Source organism: Orycteropus afer, unplaced genomic scaffold (assembly GCF_000298275.1).
Source record: "Orycteropus afer afer isolate SDZICR_OR568_19922 unplaced genomic scaffold, OryAfe1.0 scaffold00363, whole genome shotgun sequence".
Taxonomy (NCBI): domain Eukaryota; kingdom Metazoa; phylum Chordata; class Mammalia; order Tubulidentata; family Orycteropodidae; genus Orycteropus; species Orycteropus afer.
In genome coordinates, this window is record NW_006921950.1 from 1039614 (window position 1) to 1065723 (window position 26110).

A 26110-nucleotide genomic window follows, 5' to 3' on the forward strand; every position below is an offset into this window, starting at 1 on the left:
TGAGCACCCAGGACCTACTGGGCAGCATTACATCCCTCATTCCAGCCCCCACCTCCACTCTTCCAGGCATCCCGGCAGCTTGGGGAGACTGTACCCTCTCTCCCCTTTAGGGCAGTAAAATACTATGCAATGCAAACTTTCTTTCTATGTGCACATGGGGTCTTCTGACCAGGGACCCAATCAAGGCTGTCAGTGTTTGTTATTGCCAAGCGTGCATCATTATTTTGCAAAATGTTGTTGTTGTTATGTGCCATCGAATTGGACCCAACTCATAGCGACCGCTCCTTGGGTTTCTGAGGCAGTATCACTACGGAAGTACATTGCCCATAGTATATTTTTACTTTGTTGTAAATGTGAAATGTTGGATAAGGAGATAGTTGATAAGTGAGGAGTAGGTTTACTCCTAATGGGATTGGATTATACACAGTCTTTTATTTTTAATTGCACAGCACACCTATTTTAAATCCCTCACAAGTCTACTGGCATAGCTCTACTCTATTCTTTAAATGGCATCGTAATGTTCTGTGGTGGGAAGGTACAATTATTTATTCAGCTATTTCTCTGTTGATGAGCATATACTTTCTTCAGAATTATGTATGGTATCCTTCCATTGGGTCTGTGGTAATCTCTGTATTGTTTAAATTTTAGTATATGTGCTGCCACAGTGAGCACAGCATATTGTTTTTGTTTAAAGCTTTTTGAATAATTATATTTAATAATTTTGAATACTGCAAGAAGCGTTCCTTTGCATTTATTATTTTAGTAATATTCAGAATGTGATGCTCAGACCCTTGAGGGTCTTCAGAATCTTCCAGGAGGCCTGCGAGTTCAAAACTAAGTTAGCAGTGGTACTAAGACAGTTGCCTTTTCCATTGTGTTGACCTTTGCACTAATGGAGCAAAAGCAGTTGATGGATAAACTGTTGGCAACTTAGCATAAATCAGCGCAGTTGAATCAGAATGTACTAGTAGCCATTGTATTCTTCACCACTAGGCACAATAAAAATACACTAGTTTCACTTAAGAATGTTCTTGATGAAGGAATAGAAGTTATTAATATATATTATTCAGTATTGACATTGTGTATGAGTCTTTTTGGTATTCTGTGATGAAATAAGAAGCACACATAAAACACTTCTGCTTATGTGATGTTTGTATTGATAGAATTGAGAAAACTGACTTTTTCATGGAATACTGTTTTTACTTGAAAGAATGACAGACAAACAATGGTTAATCAGACTTAGGTATTTGGCAAACTTTTTCTTGAAAATGAAAATGAATCTGTTGTACTTCAAAGAAAGCTGTTCGTTGCTAATGGTAAAATCTGAACTTACACGTACCAATTAGAATTATTGAAAACTTCTTCTGTACTTAAAAGATTTTTCTTTTGAGATCATTGGTGATATTAATAGTATATAATGAAATTTGTCAACATTTGGACATTTGGGTTATTTCTAGTTTTCAGTACTATATATTGACTCCCCCCGCCCCCTTTACCCAAGTAAATATGTATCTGCCCTCTAGCTAGTTATTTCCCTTCCTTTTTCTACCTACTCCTGGTAACTATCAAAGAATAATTTTTTTTTGTGAAACCCTTGTCTTGACTATTTACAGTAGTGGTCTCATACAGTGTTTGTCCTTTTGTGATTGGTAACTGCACTCATTATATATATATTGAGTTTTTAAAAACTTGCTCTACTTTTTATGAAGATGGATTCATCTGGACCCTCAGAGAGTGATATGCCAAGTCGGACACGACCTAAGAGCCCAAGAAAACATAATTATAGGAATGAAGGTACCCGTGAAAACCTCTGTGATTCTCCTCATCAGAATCTCTCAAGAGTGAGTATTGATAAAGAAAAGAAAGAGGCAGTTAATGATTTTAATCTGTCCTTGACTATGTAGTGATTGAATATCTCAGTTTGGTCCTTGTTTCATCTAGTATTATTTGAAAATGTACTCATTATAGCATTCTTTATTGTATTCTGTTTTACAAAGGGTTAATGATAAACTTAAGTTGCTGTAAGGAAGTATTTTAGCTTGTGTGTGAAATGTATTTCATTTGAAGTTTCAAATTTTATTTAAAAAGCAAAGGATTTTAGATATAAAATGCTTAAGAATTGGATTTATCTTTCTTCCCTTTCATCACACATTTACTGAACCAGATGTCAAATATTAATCACTGGAAATACACAGATAATTAAAACATAGTTCTTGGTACCAGAGAGCTTATTGTGTAGCCTTGGAAGCAGACACAAGCAGGTGATATTCTTTCCAATAGTGCCTAGGACATTGTGGCAACTTAGAGAAGTTGCTTCCTTGTTCACAGATCTGCAAAATGATCTTGGGCTCTTTCTGTCTTTTTTCTATCTCAAAATATTTTTTTCTTGTGATTAAATTTTCCCAATTCAGTCACAGAGAACATAAGCAGCCAATAATACCACTAACACTTTTTAAATTTTTTTGTGTAATATTTCTAAGTATATATTTTATTTTTCTCAGATCCATTTTATAGAAAGAAATTTTAAAATATCTTGTTTTCAGTTATAATTCTTTTTCCAAGTTTAGTAAAAATCTTGTTAACACTTTTTAATGAATGATTACATTCTTTTGAGTAAACATTCTATAATTTCCTTAATCAGTATCTCTTGGGTATCTAAATTTAGCTCTTGTTGTTGTTGTTGTTATTTGCCATCGAGTCAGCCCCGACTCATAGCGACCCCTCCTTGGGTTTCCGAGGCAGTATCACTACGGAAGTAGGAATGCCTAACCTTCCTTCCGAGGAGTGGCTGGCGGGTTTGAACTGCCAGCCTTCTGGTTAGCAGTCAAGTGCCTTAGGCACTATGCTACCAGAGCTCCTAGGATATAAATAAAATTTGAGAATAGAAATTCTGTTTGCAAAATTGAATTTATATATGTTTGCAGTTTGTTTGAACTTTTGCAGTAGAAACTGAAGATACTGAATTATGGCAATTTTTTCTGTTATGGAAAAATTTACCTTGAATCTGTTCTTGAAACCCAGTATTGACTTTTGAAGTCATAAACTCCTTTATTTTTCTCAAAGTTATTTTAATGTAACTTTTAAATTGTTTGCAGCAATATTAATCATCCATTCAGCATCTTCCAAGGCAGGATTAATTTAATTATGAGAGGATTAACAAAGCCTGATTTTGTAATTGGGTAACTTATTTTGGAAGACAACAGTGAGAAACTTTGACGTTTCAATTATAGATTAGTAAACATTCCTCTCTTTTGAGTTTATGAATCGAAATCATAACTCTCTAGTGAATAACTGATTGAACAACTGAGGGTCTATAGACCATTTACTCAGGCCATATTTTAGAGGGAAATTGCTTCTATGTTACATAAATGAAGATTTCACAAAAATACTGTTTTCTTACATACAAAATTAATCAGTGTAGGTTTACTTGAACTGAAACCTAAAATACTATAGGTGATACATTCCTAGTAAAGTAAATGGAGTTGTTATGCTCTTATATATTGATATTGTTGAAGTGTGTGAGGTAATTTAGTGAGCTAAAAGTAACTGATGCCATTTATAGTACCTGGAATGGGAGTTACATATGTTGCTTAGATTCCTGCTACCAGACCATGGAAATGTATGCCTCTCTCTCCCTATTTGAGTATCTCTTTTCCAGCACTGTTTCGTTTGCTCAAAACCACCTGTACTTTCCCTCAATTGCTTTTTTCTTAAAGCTAACAAGAGTTGCATGAGTCCTAGGACTGGGTGTCTATCTCTTTTATTTTTAATCACATTTTTATTGTTACTGACCTTGAGTTAACAAAGACATTTCTCTAATGAGTACTTTTGTCAAAATCAAGCCTAAGGCACGAGCTGATGCTTTTCTTTTTTCTTTACAGTGATTTTTTTTTTTAAACAAGCACCACCTATTCTAAAGACTTGGTAATCAATTAAAGTATATTAAAGTTAGAGTTAGCATGAAGAATGAGTATGTAAAAGTAAGCTTTTTATTTATTTTTTTTATAGCCTCTTCTAGAAAACAAACTTAAAGCATTCAGTATTGGAAAAATGAGTACAGCTAAGCGAACACTAAGTAAGAAGGAGCAAGAAGAATTAAAGAAAAAGGTAATGTTTGAAATATCTTCTGAATTATTCTTGGGAATGAGTGTGTCTGAGGGCGCATCACAGTAGAGATGTTTCCGAGAGATTCTTGACTGCCAGCTTATCGTCTCTCACGCCCAAGTCATATCTATAAACCAAACCAAACCCACTGCCATCAAGTCAATTCTAACTCATAGCAACCATATAGGGCAGAGTAAAACTGACCTGTAGGGTTTCATGGCTATAAACCTTTACAGAAGTGGGCTGCCTCATCTTTCTCTTGTCAAGCAGCTGATGAATTTGAACCACCAACCTTTTGGTTAGCAGCTGAGTGCTTTTAACTATATTCAGAGGGTCCAGTTTTTATCCTTGTTTTGTCTTTTTTTCTGTGTAGCAATTTTGATTATTTTCTGGTCTATTCTTTTTGTGTATAAGCAAATGTGCGTGTGCATGTCATACCACACTTCCCTTTTTTAGGTTAGGAAACTGGTGGCATTGTGGTTAAAGCATTGGACTGTTAGCCAGAAGGTTGGTGGTTTGAACCCACCAGCTGCTCCATGGTAGAGAGAGGAGTCAGTCTGCTTCTATGAAGATTTACAGTCTTAGAAACCATATGAGGCAGTTCTCAGTCCTATGAGGTTGCTATTAGTCAGAATCTACTAGGTGACAGTGGGTTGGGGTTTGTATATTCTTAGATTAATAATAACAGTATTTACAGTACACTTTTCTTGGCCTTGCCGTTTTTACCTGAAGTTATCTCCCAGATTATTTTATAGAAGTATATTTAAATTTTATGCTTTTTTTTTTTTAATAGCTGTGTATAGATGTATAATAGTTTTTCAACTGAAATGCCAATGATGTATTTTGCCATCATACATGGTACTGTTAAGAGTAGTGTTGCTGTGCATACAGTTTTTCTTCTTTTTTTGGTAATTTTGCTAGTACATTTTTGGAGAATCAATAAGATTGATGGGTTAAATATTTCTACAAGTGAGTTGAATGGTCAATCCATAAATGTGGTTTTGCTAGTGTCAGTGTCAGATTGCCTTTCTTAGGGGCAGGGTGATTTTGCATTCCTGCCAACAGTGAATGAGTTATGTTCCCCATAGCTTTGCCAATAGAGGATGTTACGGAAGAAGTTTTGCCAGTTTGCTATGTGAAAAGTGATTCTTGGTAGAGTATTTAATTTGCATTTTTCCTATGAGCAAGGCTGAGTAACTTTTTGTGTGTTTCCATGAACTTTTTCTATAAGATTTTAGAATATACATTAAGTATATTAACACTTTGTCTATGATACAAAGTGTTTTTTTCCCCAATTTGCCAGTTGTGTTTTTATTTTGCTTCTAGTATCTTTTCCATGAGAAAACATCTTACATCATCAAATTTATTAATCTTTCCCTCTGTTTTCTGATTTTCCAGTCAAGTTTTTTCCCCACTTCTAAGTTATAAAGGAATTTTCCCATGTTTTCTTCCAGTACTTGTGTGGTTTCATTTTTCAAAAAATTAAATATAATTCATTTGTAGTTTATCCTGATGTATGATGAATTAATCAGTGCTTTTTTTCCTTTCTCTTCAAGTGGCTATCCTGTTCTAACATTTTTTGAAAAATGTCTATTCCCTGTGAATTTGAGAAGCTCCTTTTATTGAAAACTAAATTTCTACGTGCTTTTTTTACTTATATAAGGAGGTCTGGTGATGTAGTGGTTAAGGCATTTGGCTGCTAACCAAAAGATGGATAGTTTGAACCCACCAGCTGCTCCACAGAAGAAAGATGAGGCAGTCTGCTTCCTGTAAGATTTATAGCCTTGGAAACTCAGTGGGGTTCGCTATGAGTTGGAATCAACTAGATGGTAGTGAGTTTGGATGTTTTGTTGTTGTTGTTGTTGTTGTTGTTGTATTTATTAAGGAGCTCTGGTGGTATAGTGGTTAAGGCATTTGGTTTGAACTCACCAGCTGCTCCATGGGAGAAAGATGGGGCAGTCTGCTTCCATAAAGATTTATACCCTTGGAAACCCTATGAGGCAGTTCTACTATGCCCTAAATGGTCGTTATGAGTCAGAATTGATTCAGTGGCATTGCGTTAGTTTTGGATTTGGTTGTATTTATTAAGGAACCCTGGTGGTGCAGTAGTTACTGGTGATCTGCTCCCATAAAGATTACCAACTGCAGTTGAGTAGATTCTGACTCATTGACCTTGACCTATGGGATTTCCAACATTGTAAATTTTTTATGGGAGTAGATTGCCTCATCTTCCTCCCGTGGAGTAGCTGGTGGGTTTGAACTGCTGACCTTTTGGTTAGCAGCCAGATGCCTTATATACTGTGCCACCAGAGCTCCTTACCCTAGGAGACCTTGTGGGGCAGTTCTTTTCTGTCCTATAGGGTTGCTATGAGTCAGAATTGAGTTGATGGCACCTAACGACAGTCGTTGTATGTATTAGTGGATTATCTGTTTTGTTCCACTGGCTTTTCTATTCTATTGTTTTGGGGATATTTAGAATATTTATAATGGAAAATGACAGGGTTTGGTTTTTATTGTTGCTTTTGTTAAATAATGTCTTTTTTCTAGAATAGAGATTTAGAAATTGTAATAGCAATATCTTATACCCATGTCTGGGATGGTTTGAGTAGGAAACCTTTCTGTTTACTGGATTAAATCATCATGTCTTGGAAACTTTATAAACATTAGTAAGATAATATATTTTTCTGTAGTCATTGCTCATAAAGTTTGGAACTTGAATTGTCTGTAACAAATTTACTTGTCACCTTGTACTTTTTCTGTTTTGCAAATTGCTGGTAGAGGAACAAAGCGTCTCTTAGTTTTAATATTAATTAATATCTGATATCTCCTAAGGATTAGATATCACTACTTATTAGGACTGCTTTTTTTGTAGGGAGGTTTTATCTGCATTATTGCTTGATGAATTTAACCCTATATACAGAAATAACTTATATTATTTGATAACGAGATTCAATCTTAATGTATATTTAGGAGGATGAAAAGGCAGCTGCTGAGATCTATGAGGAATTTCTTGCTGCTTTTGAAGGAAGTGATGGTAATAAAGTGAAAACGTTTGTGCGAGGAGGTGTTGTTAATGCAGCTAAAGGTAAGTATGAATATTACTGCCCTTGAGCAAACCCCAAGTCTTGATTGAGTGACAGCAAATAGATACTTATGAAAAAAAATTAGATTACTTTTGGGTTTCGTTTTTCCTTTCTGTTCGAACCCTCTATATTAACTGGCAAAATAAATGACCAAAGCGTGGGTTAGTGAAAATTGGAGCCAGATTAACTTTTAAAAATATTTTGTACCTTTCACCTTTGGAGACTGCAGAGGAATTTTCCCATGTTTTCTTCTAGTACTTGTGTGAAAATCTTAATGTATTTCATAATTTTACTCTAAAAGATTAGTGTTTTTGAGGGGAGGACAATAATATATCAGTGATAAATCTTAATACTAAAAGCATTTTAATTTTTGTTGAAGTAAAAAGAATAGTAAATAAAATCCAAATAATGTGAGATGAGTATTGAAACTTAATATTTTAAATTTTAGAGGAACATGAAACAGATGAAAAAAGAGGTAAAATCTATAAGCCATCTTCAAGATTTGCAGATCAAAAAAATCCTCCAAGTCAGTCATCCAATGAAAGACCGCCATCTCTTCTTGTGATAGAAACCAAAAAGCCTGTAAGTCCCATCCTTAAATGATTTAAGTTTGTGTTCAGAAGTGATGATGCCAATTAGACTTTTGTACTTCCACTGTAAGCAGGACTTTGGCTTTTTGTTTTTAATTTTTTGGGGATTGAGGTTGAGTTCTGATGCTTTCTAACCCAGTAAACTACATAGATGATAGATCACAAAATTAGAAACAGGGCTTATTGTTAGGTGCCATCCAGTTAGCTCTTACTCACAGCAACCCTATGTAAATAACTAAATACTGCTTGGTCTTGTGCCATCCTCACAGTCCTTGGTATCCTTACTATGTAGTTGATAATCTTTTCATGTTCTTTTGAGTAGTGAACATGTGTTACTATACTCATGGCATCTTGCTGTGCTGCAGCTGTACTTAACGGCATGTTTCTGTGGGTCAGCTTGTATATCTACACATTTAATAATTGGAGTTTCTATTAATGTAAATCAAAAATTGACTATATTTCTAGATAAATAATGGAGGTTTGTTTTTAAAAAAAACAATTCTGAACTGATGTACTTAAATTATGTTAACATCTATAGTGTGAGTTACTGTGGAAGATTATGTATGTATTCCAGCAGTTTCTGTTGCTTAGAACATTTTTGGAACTTATTTGGAATTATTATCAGAATTGGGAAAACAAACAAACCAACAAACCCAAACTCACTGCCATCAAATCGATTCTGACTCAGCAACCCCCATAGGGTTTCAGAAGCTGTAAATCTTTACAAAAGTAGATCGCCCCATCTTCCTTCTGCGGAGCAGCTGGTGGGTTTGAATCACTGACCTTTTCCTTAGCTGCCAAATTCCTTATCCACTTTACCACCAGAGGTGCTTATTATCAGAACTAGTGGTGCTTTATTTTAAATATTCACAGCATTAGAAACATTTGAGAGTGGTAAACATATGAGGATGGTAAAGAAATGTGAGTCAAATCGTTTAGTGTAAAATTTGGTGAACATACGTGATTGATTTGGATAATGAGATCAATTTTTCTTGTGTGGCTTTTAGAGTATCTGAAAGTAGTTTTAAAATAACAGCTTTATTGAGAAAAATTCACTTTTTAAAAAGTATACAATTAAGGTTTTGTTTTTTTTTAATTTTCAAAGAATTGTGTACTGATCACATTAAGTAATTTTAGAACATAGTAAAACATTTTCATCTCAGAAAGAAACAGCATCACGTTGGAGTGAATCCCTGTCCCCCAGTCCCTGGCATCTATCTACTCTGTACTTTCTATCTGGATTTCTTATCAATGGAATCGTACAACATACCATCTTTTTTTGGTCTGGCTTCTGTCACTTAGCATAATGTTTTCAAGATTCATCCATGTTGTAGCATGTATCATTACTTCATTCCTTTTTATGATTGAGTAATACTCTATTTTATGGTTTGATGGGCATTTGGGTGGTTTCTGCTTTTTGGCTATTAGGAATAGTGCTGCTGTGAATATTCATATGCAGATTTTTTATGGACAGGTTTTCAGTTCTTTTGGGTATATGCATAGGAGTGGAATTGCTGGGTCATATGGTAACTGTAGGTCCCTGGGTGGGTGCAGATGCTTTGCAGTAAGCTAGTAACTGGAAGGTTGGCAGTTTAAACCCACCCAGGATCATTGTAAAATAAAAGCTGATTACAACCAAGAAAACCCTGTGGATCTCAATTCTGCTTTGTGACACAGAGTTGTTATGAGTTGAAATTGACTCAGTGGCAACAGCTTTGGTGGTTTTTTTTTTTAAAGTAATTACGTTTAGTGTTTTGAGGATCTGGTATACTCTTATCTGAAGTGGCTATGTAAATTATTGTCCCATAAGCAATGTAGAAGAGTTACAGTTTCTCTACATTTTCACCAGTAATTGTTAACTGTCTTTTTTTTTTTTAAAAAAAAAAACAATTTTAGTCATTTTGGTAGATGTGAAGTTGTACCCCTTTATAATTTTGATTTGTATTTCCTTAATATGTCTAATGATTTTGAGCATCTTTTCATGTATTATTGTTCATTTATATATCTTCTTTGAAGAAATATCTGTTCAAATTCTTGGCCCATTTTTTAATGGGTTACTTATCTTTTAATTGAATTGTGAGATTATTTTATATATTCTTCATCTAAGTACCTTATCAGCTATATGATTTGCAGATGTTTTCTCTTATTCTGTGGATTGTTTTCATTTCCTTGATGGTGTCCTTTGAAACACAAAACCTTGTCTGTTTATTTTTTTTTATTTTTTTCTTTTGTCTCTTGTGCTTTTGGTGTTATATCCAAGAACCACTACCTAATCCAGGGTTGTAAAGATTTACCTCTGTGTTTTCTTTTAAGACTTTGAGTTTTAGCTCTTACATTTAAGCTTATGTTCCATTTTTAGTTAATTTTGTATATGGTATGAAGAAGAGTTGAACTTTATTCTTTTGCTTGTGGATATTCAGTTGTTCTCTTATAGCACCACTGTTTGTTGAAAAGGAGCTCTGGTGGAGCGGTGGTTAAGCACTTGGCTGCTAATCTCAAGGTTGGCTGTTCAAACCAACCAGAGACTCTGTGGGAGAAAGATATAGCAATCTGCTTCCATAAAGATTTACAGCCTTGGAAAACCTACAGGGCAGTTCTATTCTGTCCTGTAAGGTTGCCGTGAGTCAGAATCAGCTCTGTGTTAACGCATTTGGTTTTGATATTTGTTGAAAAGACTTCTTTCCCCATCAAATTGTCCTGAACTCTGAAAACAGTTTAAAAAAGAGGGATTCTAGAGATGTTAATGATTGTTTCAGTAATTCATATCTAAAGTGATTGCTTTGGATAGTGTATATTTGTTCGTGACGGTTACTTTACATGGCAGTTCATTAAATATGTCATGGTCATTAAATATGTCCCCTTCCCCCTACTCTTTAATATTAAAATCTAACTATTGTGGGCTTTGGGGTACAGAGTTAATGACTCCTTTACTTCAAGATTGTTGGTTGTTATTTTAAAGATACCATCAATTGTTACTTTGTAGAAGCAGGAAAGGAAGTTTAGTGATACCAGATGCATTCTTTTATTTAAAGTAATTGGAACATAAAATGACACTAAAATAAGACTGATTTTTAAATGAGTTAGTTATTGAAGCATTAGTTTTTTTTTTTTTTAAGTATAATTTGTCATGTCCTTCATAGCCACTGAAGAAAGGGGAGAAAGAAAAGAAAAAAAGCAATTTGGAACTCTTCAAAGAAGAATTAAAACAGTAAGTTTTATAGTGTGGAGAGTAACTATGCTACTTACAGATGTAGGTATGAAGAATGTAGTGTAGCAATTAGTTATTACTAACCAGTTTACCATGAGGTCATTTTAGATATTACAGTGATATTTTGTGGGGTGTGTTTTGAAAATGAATTAACCTTTAATCCAGCACCTAGATTGTTTGTATTACATGGATTCAATTCAATTGATTATCTAATGTCCGGAGTCCTGTTTGCAGTGGAAATAATGTACTCACTTTGGGGATGGTAGTGGAACTTAGCCAGAAATAACAAATTTTGTGGTTTTAATGATTGCCTTTTCACTTTAACATCAAGCTTCATATTCCATTTTAATATGATACATGAAAAATTTGCTCTTGGCTCTATTACAGCTGAGGACTATGCATTGTAGGCTGTTATCAGTACTGGCATTTGATAACTCACATATATTTCAAGTCACATGTGAAACGGCAAATTTTGGCCCATTATTAGTGATCTTAAATGTTTTCAACAGGATTCAAGAAGAGCGTGATGAGAGACATAAAACAAAAGGCAGGTTAAGTCGATTTGAGCCTCCTCAGTCAGATTCTGATGGTCAGCGTCGTTCTAGTAAGTGACATTTATTTTAATGTTAATATAATGTGGTTTAATTATTCTAAAAACTAAGAATTGTGTTCTTGTTCTCCTTTTAAAGTGGATGCACCTTCAAGAAGAAATAGATCATCTGGTGGTAATACAGTTTTTTGCTTTTTTAATTAACAAAAATTGTCCAAAGTTTGTATTTTGCGGGTTATAATTCTTCCCCCCTTTTTGTCCTAGTTCTTGATGATTATGCACCTGGCTCGCATGATGTAGGAGATCCAAGCACTACTAATTTATACCTTGGAAACATTAATCCACAGGTAATATTAGAAACCTGAATTTTGGCTCATATTTACTTTTGGAAAAAAGCTGCTTTGCCAATCAAAAAGAGTAAAATCAAGAATCTGAAATTAGTGGTACAACTAGATAGTATTTGAAATTATCATATTAACTTCAGCCTTAACTAATATGGGCCAAATTATCTTTATACAGTTTTTTATTTTAAATGCATTTTATTGAAATGCAATTTATGTACAGTAAAATATACAAAACTAAAGTGACATGGGTCAATGCATTTTTTTTTTTTTTTGGCAGTGTTCTCTCCCCTCCCCTCCTGCCGCTGGCAACCAACAAAGAAAGTTTCCCTCCGTATATAAACCTTTCCTTGACCCTCCACAACAACGAACTAATACTATATTTGTCCTTCTGTGATTGACTTATTTCACTCAGCATAATGTCTTCCAAGTTCATCCATATTATGTGGTGTTCTGCAGACTCTACATTATTTTTTAGTGCTGCATAGCATTCCATTATGTGTATGTACCATAGTTTGGTCATCTGCTCCTCCGCTGATGGGCACGTAGATTGTTTCCATCTTTTTGCTATTGTGAATAGTGCTGTGATGAACATGAACGTGCATGTGTCTGTTCCTGTCCTAGCTCTCACCTTTCTAGTATATATACCTAGTAATGGGATTGCTGGGTCAAATGGTATCTCAATTTCCAGCTTTCTAAGGAATTGCCATATTGCTTTCCACAGTGGTTGTGTCACTTAACAGTTCCACCAGCAGTGTATAAATGTCCCAATCTCTCTGCATCCTCACCAGTATTTGTTATTTTCTGTCTCATTGAACCTTGCCATCAGTGCTGGGGTGAGACGGTATATGTCTTTGTTTTGATTTACAGCTGTCTTATGGCCAGTGATTGTGAGCATCTCTTCATGTATTAACTGGCCACCTGAATATCCTCCTTTGTGAAGTGTCTATTCATGTCCTCTGCCTATTTTTCAATTGGATTGTTAATTCCTTTGGTGTTGAGACATTGGAGTTTTCTATCAATCTTAGAAATAAGTCCCTTGCCAGATATGTAATTATCAGCAAATATGAATTTGTTGCTGTCATTTTTGTCATGTGCTTTTTCATTGTGTCGATTTCTTTGTTTCATGTAATTTTCTATGCTGAGCTCGTTTTGTTTATGAATCATGTTATCACTTCCTTCATTACTATTGTTTTAGTATTTGCTGAATATTTATGCTGGTCCTCTTTTTCATATAGATGTGAAGGTTATCATTTTTCTTTGAGGTTGTTGTTATGTGCTGGCGAGTTGGACCCAACTCATAGCGACCCCTCCTTGGGTTTCCGAGGCAGTATCTCTGCGGAAGCAGATTGCCCCATCTTCCTTCCGAGGAGCGGCTAGTGGGTTTGAACCGCCAGTCTTCTGGTTAGCATTCAGGTGCCTTTGGCACTATGCTACCAGAGGTTACCCTGTGATTTATAGTTTTCTTCCCAAGTTTAGAACAGTCTGTTCTATCTTGTAGTTGTCTTGGCTTCCCTACAATCTAGAAGTTCTGTAAGAACACAGTTCTTTCCCTCTTTTTGGTTTGTAGTTGTCCTCATTTGTCAATTGGTGTCTCTGGTTCCCTGTTTACAATCTTGTAGCCTTCTTTACTTAGTATCAATTACTTTATAGTTCCTTTCAAAGCTCAGGGCTCCAGGATTATCTTCTATATCTTTCTGTCAACTGGTTTTTCTTTTTCTTTGTTGAAGAGGGTCTGTGTCACTTTTCTGCTTATTACTCTTATCTTTCCAGAAGTTGTGTCAGATTGCTCTTTCTGCATTTTCTTAAGGGCTTATTTTTTCTTTGGTCTACTCTTTTATTAAATGCTGATTTTTATAACTGTGTTTATTGAATCAGGATATGTCTAGTGCAGGGAAATAACTCTCTGAGTCTATCCCTTTCTGATACACAGCTTCTTTAGGGAATTTCTCTTGCTTTTTTTCTCCTTGGAGTAGCAAACTGGTATTTGTGGTTCTCTTTTTTTATATTGTAATTCCTTTATTTCCTACTGCAGTGTTGCTAATCATGTTATAAGGATGTAGTATTTATTATATATAATAGCTCTTTTTAAAAATTACATGTTTTGGACCCTATTGCATACTTGCCATTTCTGTTTTCTCTGCTTTGGATTACATTGGGGAGTTGGATGCTTGAAAGAGGAAAAAGTGATCAGATCCTTTTTTTTCTTCCATTACCAACCAATACTTTCTTCTTAATGTGCTAATAAATATTCCTGCCTAAAAAATGCTGCTAAATTTCTAAACCAGCTACTGCTGTGGAACATCTTATTTAGAATAAGATCCAGAAACCTTAAAAGCAGAAAGGTGAAGGTAAGGTATAGTTTGGATTTCTCCAGCAACTAGAGTTTCTTTGCTCTGGTTACTACTTAAAATAAAACATTGTCTCTGTTTATGAGGACAGGATTTTTTTTTTTTTTTTTTTCTGTGTCAAGTTCTTAAGACTTAAATAGAAAATTAGAGCATTTATATGTTTCTTTTCAGTTTGCAAAAGCTACTATGCTTTCTGTTGCATAGATTTTTTTCTTTTCATTTATTTCTTTTTTGATACCAAAAAATCCTTATGCCTTCTTATAGATGAATGAGGAAATGCTTTGTCAAGAATTTGGAAGATTTGGACCATTAGCCAGTGTCAAAATTATGTGGCCTAGAACTGATGAAGAAAGAGCAAGAGAGAGAAACTGTGGATTTGTGGCCTTTATGAATAGGAGAGATGCTGAAAGAGCTTTAAAAAATTTAAATGGTAAGAAACTTTTTATCTATTTATAGAGTTCAGACTTTTTCTGATTCTGAAAAATTTATAAAAATTCTAGGGAAGAAAATGAATCAGAAATGGAAAGATCAAAAATGAGAATGAATCCACCAAAATTATTTTATTTTCTTTTGAGAGTTATCAGAGTGGCCTTTCTTTTCTTTCTTGTAGGAAAGATGATTATGTCTTTTGAAATGAAATTAGGTTGGGGTAAAGCTGTACCTATTCCTCCACATCCAATATACATTCCGCCTTCTATGATGGAACATACGCTTCCCCCACCTCCATCGGGACTGCCTTTTAATGCGCAGCCTAGAGAGCGATTAAAGAACCCTAATGCTCCCATGTTACCGCCACCTAAAAACAAGGAGGATTTTGAGAAGGTAATTAAAAAAATGTACATAGGGCCGCATCTAATTTGTAAATACTAAATCTGTGGTAGTATTTCTTTTCAACAATTTTATAGAAAATCTGTGTAATTCTGTTTGACAACTCTTAAAGAAATAAGTAGTTGTGTTCCCTGCCTTAGCCCATGGAATCCCTATATTGAAATACTAGGTCATATTTTTATTTGTGGCTACCATTCCTTTTTTGACCTCTTGTTAAGTTTTTTTTCCCCCCTTTGTCCACTGTTGTATCCAAGTTTGCTTAAGTGCAGTATCTAAATTTACTTTGTTCTAAGTAAGTGATAATTTATATTTAGTTAAGCGACTTTTCAATTAGGAAGGCTTCCTAAATAGTTAAGTTTGGATGGCAGCTAGATAACTTCGTTCTCAAGATCTGAGGTGTTAGAATATTTGAGAGCATATGTGGTTTTTTAAAAATAGTTAACTAAGTAAAAGCAAAGGGTGAGTATTTTCTTTTTATTAAACATAAAACCACCTTAATTTCAAGTTACCGTTATTTGTTGGTTCTGTTATGAATTAATTACACTTAAAGTGACAGGACTGGTTTTAAAGGCTTGGGAACAAAGTAGCAAACTGTATGGTGAAAGACAAACAGTTAATTTATTCACAAATTAAAATCTTTATCTGATAATTCTCAGTGTAGTACCTATTTCAGTGCATCGATGTGCATTCTGGCAGGAATGTTCTGATTCTTTGCATTTGGTGAACATTTATTGTTCACTGAACACATCCATTTGCATTTATGTAATTGCTTAGTGTATAATTCAAATGCAGTGATTGCCTGCAAAACTTGTGATTAGATGTGTAGTGTTTTCAATGCATATGTATATTTTTGCTTGTTACTTGTTAACAATACTCACATATTCTATGTTTATTATCTGATGTGACTTCATATACAGACTCTGTCGCAAGCCATAGTCAAAGTGGTTATCCCAACAGAAAGGTACATGTTTTTCTTTATTATTACTGATCTAAATATAGACAATATCCCCTTCTGAATTAAAAAAAGTGGTGTTGAGGGAAAGGTAATATCTTGACTGAGCAATGGTTCCTTCCCAGTACTTTTTTGGGGAGGATATGTGAAATTTAACTAACTGTAGTATTCTTTGCAATTTCATATCTTTTTTCTTTCCTTTTTTTGGGTTTGTTTTGTTTTCATTTTTGTCAGTGTAAAGAATTTTATACCTAGTATTAGAATTTGTTTAACAGATTGAATCTGGAATTGATATTCAAATAATTTTAGACTATTGTGATGGGAAGATACATGTTTTAAATATATTTCTTAAATTCTAGATAGTGTTACAATTTGTCCCAAACTTATTTTTTCTTAGTTACTGAATTATGTACATTTAATACACAGCCTTGGTTTGAGTTCCCCTTATTGAAGACATAGCTTTGTTTTTTTCCTAATTGATGTTAAGAAGAAATTCCAATCCTTTTCATGAACACTGAACATACTACAAACTTTTTTTCATGGTAACAGATATTTGGAATTTTTTTATTTTCCTTTTTTTATTTTTAACATGCTTTTACAGCAGAAGAATTCATGCTCTAGGTATGCTCTTGCTCAGTCAAGCTAAGCCTTTTCCCAAACACAGGAACACAACACTGGTTGAATAATAAATGAACACAAAAGAATACCAAATTCTCTTTGACATTGGCCTTGGTGAGCAACACCAGCTGAACTGTCTGCGGCAGCGGGGGACCAGGAAAACATCATGGGATGGATTGGGAAAGTATACAGTTTTTGACCAGACATTGGTACGATCGACTCCAATAAATGTGGTTTTATTATAACTGAGAGACATTATTATTATTTTTTTTTTTTTGGTTGTTCAGAATAAGATTAATTACCATTTTAAAATAATGCACTTTAAAATATTTAATCTTTTTTGTACTACACTGTTTAATTCTGATATAAAAAAAGCTACTGTTTTTTAAATAAGAAATACACAATCCTTAGGGGAAAAGACTGATATTACAATCTTTAATAATCTTGAATTCGAGTTAGCAACAACTAATTGTCAGATTTTGATTTTAAATAAATGAAACATTTTAAAATTAAATTTTCTAAAAATAGATTTTATCAGAGTTACAAGCCTATTTAAAACTAGAGTGCATTTTTTCCCACTGATAAAGCATTCATAGGACAGTATTTTTACAGCATTCAAAAGGAATATATCCACTAGTAGCTTTACATGTGGCTCAGCTTATTTCTAAACAAAATTTTAGTTGACTTTACATTTTGCTGTAAAATTTTGACTCACCATTAGTATGAATCTTTGTCTTAAACCTGGTTAAACATTTTTCTCTATCTTTAATGCTGACGTCAAGTTGCTTTTGATTTAATTCCCACAAGTTTCTGGGTGTATAGCATTTGCCCATCTAGTAATTGGTTTTATATAAAATTTCCCTTAGCGTTAATTTGGCTCATACTACTAGAAGCTTTGGAACTGACTCATAACTTTACATTATCTCCCTCCCTTCAAAATAATGTTACTAAATTTATGGATGCTGAGAATACATTCTCATTTGAATATCAAGAACTGCATGTTTGCAGAGCATTTAATATTTCTGTGAAAGAAAAGTAATTTTTAGATTTAAAATGAAGTGGTGCTTTTGGTCTTTTAAACACTTTGAGGATGAAGTGTAGTTTTAAATATATAGTTTCTCCTTAGTAAATATTCAAACTTTCATATACTTTTTTTGACCTCCTTTAGGCTTAAATTAATTTTTTCACTAGAGATTTTAGTGTCCCCTTAAGTAGGTTTGTTTACAAACTGAGAAAATAATAATTATAATCACTATAAGACAAATTATTATTTATGTACTCTGAAGCAGGGCATTATTGAGCCAAAAGAAAAAGTTTATCTTGTTCTATAACTATATATTTATTTATATTCTAGCAGTTACATGAACTTAATTTGATCTGGGAATGCTAAAGGTGTAATTTAGTGTGTGCCTTGTACCAAGAGCCAATATCCTTTTGCTTTTCCCAATTGTTATTTGCCAACTGTGTATGCTGGGGGACTGGTGAAATGAGAAATCAAAAGCAGCTTATAGTAAACAGTCATTTTTGCCTGACAACATAATCAATGTCTAAAAGTGTGTTTGGAGTCTAATAAGATAACACATGATTTTAGAACCCAGTATTAAGATTTTAAAAATAAAGCATTTCTGTGAGCCCAACCAATAAAATGATTACACTAAAAAATTACTTACAAATGTTTATTTTTGACTTAAATATTAAAAAATAATTTTTATGGAAAGTGGGGAGAACATCTCACCACGTCCCCCCATTTTGAAATATTTTGGACAGAGTAGGACACTATTCATTTAGGCTTTGGCACTATAATTGCTTCATTGGCTTACAATTAGTATACAGGCAGAATTTTATGAATTGTATGAACTAGTTTGGAGTGTGATCCAAAGGGATGTTGCCTCATTAAAGGTCAGATTCAATAAAAACTCCATCTGATATATGTGTGCCAGAAAAACACAAGCATTAGATGGATTTTTTTTTTTATTAAATCAGGCCTTAAATTTTTAAATAGTTTTGCATTTTTATAAATTTTAGACTTGGTTATAACACTTCAGTACCACTACAAAAGTGCTTGTTTTAAGAATATTTTCTTTTAAAACAGATAGTATGTAAGCTTTTAAAAAGTTGGCTGTGATAACATGTAAACTTTAAGGTACTGATTGTATATTTTACTGCTTTCCAGTTAGTTGTATTTCATAATTTAATGTTTGCATTTGGAAAATAAAAGTAAATGGCATTTAGAAAATTTAATCTTTATTACTATGAGGCTATGTTGTGTGGTTTCCCACCTTCCCTTCCCTTCCCACTCCCCTCTCCCTACTACCCCATCCCTTTTAATGCTCAAAGCTTTAACATATGCTCCAGGTTACTTTTTTGTTTAAAATTCTGTATTAGCAAAATAATCTTTTCCTGCACAATTATAGTAATTTAGGTCAAGTGTAGTTTTACATAGTGGTAGGTCTGAATCCATTTTCTTTAACTGTGTTGTTGTTGTAGGAATTTGCTCGCCCTGATACATCGCATGATAGAGTTTGTTGTACGGGAAGGGCCAATGTTTGAAGCTATGATTATGAACAGAGAAATCAACAATCCTATGTTCAGGTGTGCATTTTAAACTACTTTTATCCTTTGAAATTATTTTTGTAATAGTGTGAAAGGCCGTTGTAGTAGTTAGACTAAAAAGTGTTTTGGGTCGTTTTTCCATGTGATTTTAATGTAGTTAATTAAGTGACATTGACTTTGTATTCTTCAGGAGAAAAATACTTTTCAAAAATGAGTCTTTTAAAGTGAGATGTTCCTAAAACAAATGGGGTTTAAAGGAAATTGCTTATCTTCTGAATTGACAATGGTGTATAAGAAATTGAGGACTTTTTTAGTTAAGTAGTATAAAATCACTGCTTTTGAAATTGTGTATTAGGAAAATGTCAGCATCTGAAATATAGCATTCATAAAGGTGATGGTAAGACTTGGCAAGATGCATGATGCCTTTCTGAGTAGTAATGTCAGACACTAAGATAGGAAGGAAATTTGGGGCTGGCCTCAAAGGGGTAGCTGGCAGCATTGGGTAAGGATTTGTCTGTTGGAATCTTTTTTGGTTCAGTTTTATTTAGAGCTAATTGGCAAATAATAGTTCTCATGTGTTCATAGCTCTTTGTCAAAGAATGTGACATTCAATGTGTTTTTCTCTTCTTGGTTTAGGTTCTTATTTGAAAACCAGACACCAGCCCATGTTTACTATAGGTGGAAGCTTTATTCCATTCTGCAGGCAAGTAAAATCAATTACTTTGTTAATTCTGAATCTGAGTTACTAGACCTATCTAATAACCTTCTGGACTTTCATTAGGGAGATTCTCCAACTAAATGGAGGACAGAAGATTTTCGTATGTTCAAAAATGGATCTTTTTGGAGGCCACCACCATTAAATCCATATTTGCATGGGATGTCAGAAGAACAAGAAACAGAAGCTTTTGTTGAAGAGCCTAGTAAAAAGGGAGCTCTTAAGGAAGAGTAAGATTTTTTTTTTCCTCCTATTTTATATTCAGAAAAGTCATTTACAGTGGTCTTTCCAGAGATCTTAACCTAAAATAAAATGTTTGTTTCATTGTATTTAAGATGATGATATTTTTCATCATATGCCATGCGATTTTGAACAAACATCTTGGCAAATACAGCTCTGTATATATGTGGTTGACCTTAACCTCCTACTGATAAAATAAGTGATGATCTCTTAAAGGTTGACTTGTTTCTCCGGCATTGGAATACTTTAGATCCTTAGAGAAATTAACCAGTGACGTTTAGATTCTTGCTTCTTTGAATACAACATAAAGAGGAAAAATTATTATATGGCTAGTGAGGTTGGATGGTTAACTCTACGAAGCCTCACCACAGAGTTTGTCGGGTGTGGTGAGTCATTTAATGGCTGCCATGGAAGTCTCTGTTGTTGTTGTACTTAGTCAGAACTGCTATGGTTCTCTTTCAAGTAATAGAACAAATTTAACTATTAAATGTTCAGAGGAAGTTCTGTATACTACATGGGAAAAAGTTGAGTAAAAGAATCTTTGGTGTATAGGATTATATATTTCATTGTCTAGTCTCTAAATCTTAATATTCGTTGCATAATTGCATCATTGCATCATTGTTTTCTGAGATCATTAGCTAGTGGAGGGCTATAGTAGTTATTTGAGAATATTTTTGTTTCTGAAGATGTCTATTTGTCATTACTCCAGAGGTTGACAGTATCAGCTCACAGGGCAAATCTGGCTGCCGCCTGTTTTAATAAATAAAGTTTTGTTGGAGCACAGCCATGCCTATTCCTTTACGTGTTGTTTGTGTTTGCTTTGTTACTGCAGCAACAGTTGAGTATTATGACAGAGACCTTATGGCCTGCAAAGCCTAAAATGTTTACTATGTGGTCCTTTACAGGAAATGTTTGTCAACATCTACTTTAAGCTGTCCTATTCTATGCCAAAGTGCTAGAGATGTAGACATCTTTCAAAGATGTGAAGTAAAGAAGATGAAGGTTCTTCTTCATTGTAATGGGATAATAGGACTAGGATACACTCAAAGATGCTTGAAAAACACCTATAATTTTTTCATGTGCTTATTGGCCGTTTGTAGATATTTTAGAAATATCTGTTCAAGTCCTTTGAGTTTTGAAGAAATTAGTTTATGAACATAAGCTATAATGGCATTTGAAATCTGTGTCTGTAAAGTATTTTAAGTAAAAAAATACCTGTATTCAGACAGAGGGATAAATTAGAAGAAATCTTACGGGGATTAACTCCAAGGAAAAATGATATTGGAGATGCAATGGTTTTCTGTCTTAATAATGCTGAAGCCGCTGAAGAAATAGTGGATTGCATTACTGAGTCATTGTCCATCTTAAAGACACCCCTTCCTAAAAAGGTATGGGAATGATTTCTCTTTATGAATGTTTCATTAAGTTAAAATACACCAAACCTATTGCCATCAAGTCATTTCCAACTCACAGTATTATTCCCCATAGGATTTCCAAGGCTATAAATCTTCATGGAAGTAGATGGCCTCGTCTTCCTCACACAGAGCAGCTGGTAGTTTTGAACCACGAGTATTCTGGTTAGCAGCCAAATGCCTTAACCACTGAGCCACCAGAGCTCCTTTAATTAAGTAAAGATGAAATAATAGTTGACTTCTTTTTGTATTGGGAATGATTTACTATTTTGCATGAAGAACTTGACCAGAAGAAATCTTTCCCATGCAGTCTTTATTTTTCTTCTGCCTGAGAAACTTGTGTACATTGCTGTACAAGTTATTGGCAAGTTGAAATGTAAATAGACTAAAAATTCTATAATGGTTGTAATGGTGTTGAATTTTTTATAACTTTTGTAATTAGTAGCAATTGTTAAAATACAGCTAAACATTAGTTTTATGCCTTTGATTCCAAGAAATGACAGTATAGAATTTTTTCTAAATTCTAATGGTTTTTTAAACAGACTTTTAAAAAAAAAGGAATTTCAGGTTTACAGAATAGTTACAGATAAGACAGAATTATTGTTTTCAGACCCCCCCCCCACACACACAAACACGAACACAGTTTCTCTTATTATTAAGGTCTTATATTCGTTTGGTGTATTTATTACAATTGATAAGCCAATATTGATACACTATTACTGACTAAAGCCCATGGTTAATGTTAAGAGTTAACTCTGTTGTGTAGTTCTGTAGATATTAATAAATCTATAATGTCATGTATCCACCATTATAATATTATAAAGACTAGCTTCATTGGCCTTGAAATGCTGTATGCTTCCCCTATTCATCCTTCCCTTCTCTCCTTGAAGCCCTGGCAACCACAGATCTTTTCACCCTCTATAGTTTTCTTTTTTCCAGAATGTCTTATAATTGGAATCATGCCCTATGCATTTAAGATTCCTCCATGTCTTTTTGTAGGTTGATAGCTTATTTATTTTTATTGCTGAGTAATGCTTCATTGTATGGATGTACCAGTTTGTTTATCCATTCCCTGTAGAAGAACATCTTAGTTGCTCCCAATATTTGGTAGCTATAAATAAAGCTTTTGTAAATATTTCTGTGCAAGTTTTTGTATAGATTTGGCTAGTAATTTTTATTTCAAGTATACTACCATCTTTAGGAGCTGTGGTAGCATAGTGCCTAAGGCACTTGACTGCTAACCAGAAGGCTGGCGGTTCAAACCCACCAGCCACTCCTTGGAAGGAAGGTTGGGCAATCTACAGCCTCAGAAACTCAAGGAGGGGTCGCTATGAGTTGGGTCCAACTTGACGGCACATAACAACAACAACACCACCATCTTCAATCTGCTTTTTGTTATATTTCTGTATTATAGATTGCCAGATTATACTTGGTTTCTGACGTTTTGTACAACTCTTCAGCTAAAGTTGCCAATGCTTCATATTATAGAAAATTGTAAGTATAATAATATAATACTTAAGGAATTCAGAACAGAGGATTGTTTTTATTAACACCCCTCCCTCCAATCATAAGACAATTTGGATTTCTTTATGGTTTGTAAGATTTTTTAAATACTTGATTTAAAATATTCAAATATTCATTGAATATTTAGCACTGAAAGCTAAATTATGAGAGCTATTTTAAAGTTTTCCTATCAGTTTCTTGACAATGGAATGAACAGGTAAAAATAAGAAATAATTTGACTTTTATGGTATATTTAACCACTCTTATAACAAGTTAACAATGCAAATAATGGCAAGCACAGAGGAAGAAACTAAAGACATAACAAACTATAGGATCAGTATTGTCTTCTGATCATTACTGTATTAGTTGTAATTCACTGTTAATATATTCTAAGGGAAAAAGAAATTGTTTCTATACTGTGACTAATATATAAACTCTTCCTTTGTTTCCAGAGTCGTCTTTTATATTTAATTTAAAAATTAGGCTGAGGGAAGCTGTTGCCCGGGAATTGATAATGTCTAGTATTCTAAAAGAAAATTTGGAGACCTGGGTCCTCGTTTTAGCTCTGCCATTAGTTTCTTTTTCTTGGACAAGTTGTTTAACTTTGCTAACCTTTTATTTCTGTAAAACAAAGTACAACTAGATGGCTCACAGGACCCTCAAAATTCCTTGCTAATAAAGGCAGCTAGTTCTTAGGACTCTTGGGGGAAGTTTGCAGGAAAAACTTCTGAGTAATAGAGTTAAAACAATTCAATTATGGTTTTAGGTTTCTTGAAATTGCTTGACTGATTTATTTTCTAAATATTTTACTTCCAAGAGGGGTTTTTATTGACTAGCATTTTGAAGTGGTTAGGAACTGTTAAACGAATTCTCTTTTAAAGAATATGTTATTTGAATTTCAGTTTTGAAACAAAGTTATGTCAGATATTTTCAGACCTCAATGCTACCTATCGTACAATTCAAGGCCATTTGCAGTCTGAAAACTTTAAGGTATGTCCATTATTTTACTGTTTTTGCCTAGTGTATTAAAAAGATGGGGAGAACAGTGGAATGGACATATTGGAGGGCTAGAAAGTATGTGATAGCACTTTAAAACTTGGATGTTTTAGAAAATACTGGTTTTAAAATTCTACTACCGTTAATTTTATCTTAAATGTCAAAAAATGTCCAATGTAAAAGTATATTGACTGTGGTTTTATTTTTTAGATAATTATTTTTAGTTTTGATGTTTCATTTAAATATTTTAAATGTTAGTCCAGTTTTACAAGATGTATTCATATCACATGTTTTGTAACGGTGTATATAATTTGGCTGGATTAGGGAACTCTTTAGTATTTGTGTTAAGGGAGTAGATTTAGTAATTAATTTTACAATTTCTTAAACTGTAGACCAACTTTAAGCAAAGCTAAACAAAATACCTTACTTATAGTTGAATAAGTAAGTATACTTTCATAGGAAGAAAACTTTTTGTTAGGGAAATATTTTAGCTTGTGAAAATTCCCAGTGATGTCACCATTTCAGGGACTCAACTCCATTTTATTTTTTAACCAAAAATCAGAACTTAAAAATTTAGTACAGGACAGGGAAAATTATTAGTCAGAATTGGGAAGTACTTTATTGGACCATAAGGTATTCAGGTCAAAATTTGGTTATGTTGATTTCCACCGTTCATAATTTCCTCTGGCGGTGTTTCTTAGAATGTGGCTTTATGATCCGAGTACTGGTATAGAATTGACCTTAATTGGTTTCATTATACTTACAAACCATTATTTTATAAAACAAGTTTATTTTTTAGGGCTGCTGATTTTCTTTTAATTGAAAGATGACATTAATTTTTTTAAGTTATGATAGTTATGAGAAGCTCTGGTGATACAGTGCCTAAGGCATTTGACTGCTAACCAGAAGGTTGGGGCTCAATACCCACCAGCCACTTCACGAAAGGAAGACCCGGCAACCAATTTCTGTAAGGATTTACTGACTTGGAAACCCAGTGGGGGTTGCTGTGAGTTGGAATTGACTCTATGGCAGTGGACTTGGTTTCGTTTATGATAGTGATATATAGTAATTTTCTTCATCTAAATTTTAGAAAGAATGTCACTTTAGAAGAAAGTAAAGCAAATTATGATGGTACTACTCATGAACTGATGTTTGACACATACTGCCCTATAATAATAATTTGTTTGTTTCTTATTTATATTTTAGCAAAGGGTAATGACCTGCTTCAGAGCATGGGAAGATTGGGCTATTTATCCTGAACCATTTTTGATCAAACTACAAAACATTTTCTTAGGGCTTGTAAATATCATTGAAGAAAAGGAAACTGAGGTAGGCACTCAGTGTATTTGTCTGGTTGCTTTTTAATTTATTTGTGGGGCACATTGAGGTGCGATATGTTACCAGTGTGAGTAACATTTCTTTGTGAAAAATTGTTGTTATGTGCTGTGGAGACGGACCCGACTCATAGCGACCCCTTTTTGTTGTTGTTGTTGCTGGCCTTGCTAGAGTTCTGTAGTTGAAATTTTACAACTTCCTGAGCATACTCTGTCCTTCTGTTCTCCCATGATCTGTCCAAGAAGTCTGTCTACCTAATGTAAATGTTCAGCTAATCTGCCTGTCTTTTGTTTGACTGGAAACCACAGAAGTGGGTTCAATTTCAGACCTGAAGGACAGTTAGTCTCAGAGGTTTAACCAGGCTCCATCAGACCAACAAAACAGGTCCTTTTTTTTTTTCATGATTCTGAGTTTTGTTCCACATTGTTCTCCACTCTCTCTAGGATGTCCTACATAGATCCCCCTCCAAGTGATTGGCAGTGGTAGCTGGGCACCATCTAGTTCTTCTAGTTTCATAGTCATATAGGCTGAGGATTGCATGCTGTACTAGTCCCTTGGACTAATTGTTTCTATGTGGCTTTGGTTTTCTTCGTTCTTCTTTGCTCTGGACAAGGAGAGACCCATCATTGTATCTGGATGGCTGCTTGTATCATTCCCGTTATTGCTGTTGTTTTAGTATATGCTGAGTATTTGTGCTTGTCCTCTTTTCTATTGTGATGTGAAGGTTTATA

General features: G+C 34.0%; 1 protein-coding gene across 1 annotated transcript in view; it reads left to right on the plus strand.

Annotated features, from left to right (window-relative positions):
- Window positions 1-26110, plus strand: part of LOC103207308 (U2 snRNP associated SURP domain containing) — a 59611-nt gene that overhangs the window by 7696 nt on the left and 25805 nt on the right. The window contains exons 3-20 of the mRNA XM_007952887.2: window positions 1710-1841; window positions 4009-4107; window positions 7075-7189; window positions 7636-7769; window positions 10918-10985; window positions 11495-11589; window positions 11675-11710; window positions 11800-11882; window positions 14492-14657; window positions 14838-15049; window positions 15973-16016; window positions 19113-19217; window positions 19815-19881; window positions 19960-20123; window positions 21359-21521; window positions 22960-23039; window positions 23951-24038; window positions 25251-25373. Coding sequence (XP_007951078.1) covers window positions 1710-1841; window positions 4009-4107; window positions 7075-7189; window positions 7636-7769; window positions 10918-10985; window positions 11495-11589; window positions 11675-11710; window positions 11800-11882; window positions 14492-14657; window positions 14838-15049; window positions 15973-16016; window positions 19113-19217; window positions 19815-19881; window positions 19960-20123; window positions 21359-21521; window positions 22960-23039; window positions 23951-24038; window positions 25251-25373 — 1974 coding nt within the window. The remainder of the gene's footprint in view (window positions 1-1709; window positions 1842-4008; window positions 4108-7074; window positions 7190-7635; window positions 7770-10917; window positions 10986-11494; window positions 11590-11674; window positions 11711-11799; window positions 11883-14491; window positions 14658-14837; window positions 15050-15972; window positions 16017-19112; window positions 19218-19814; window positions 19882-19959; window positions 20124-21358; window positions 21522-22959; window positions 23040-23950; window positions 24039-25250; window positions 25374-26110) is intronic.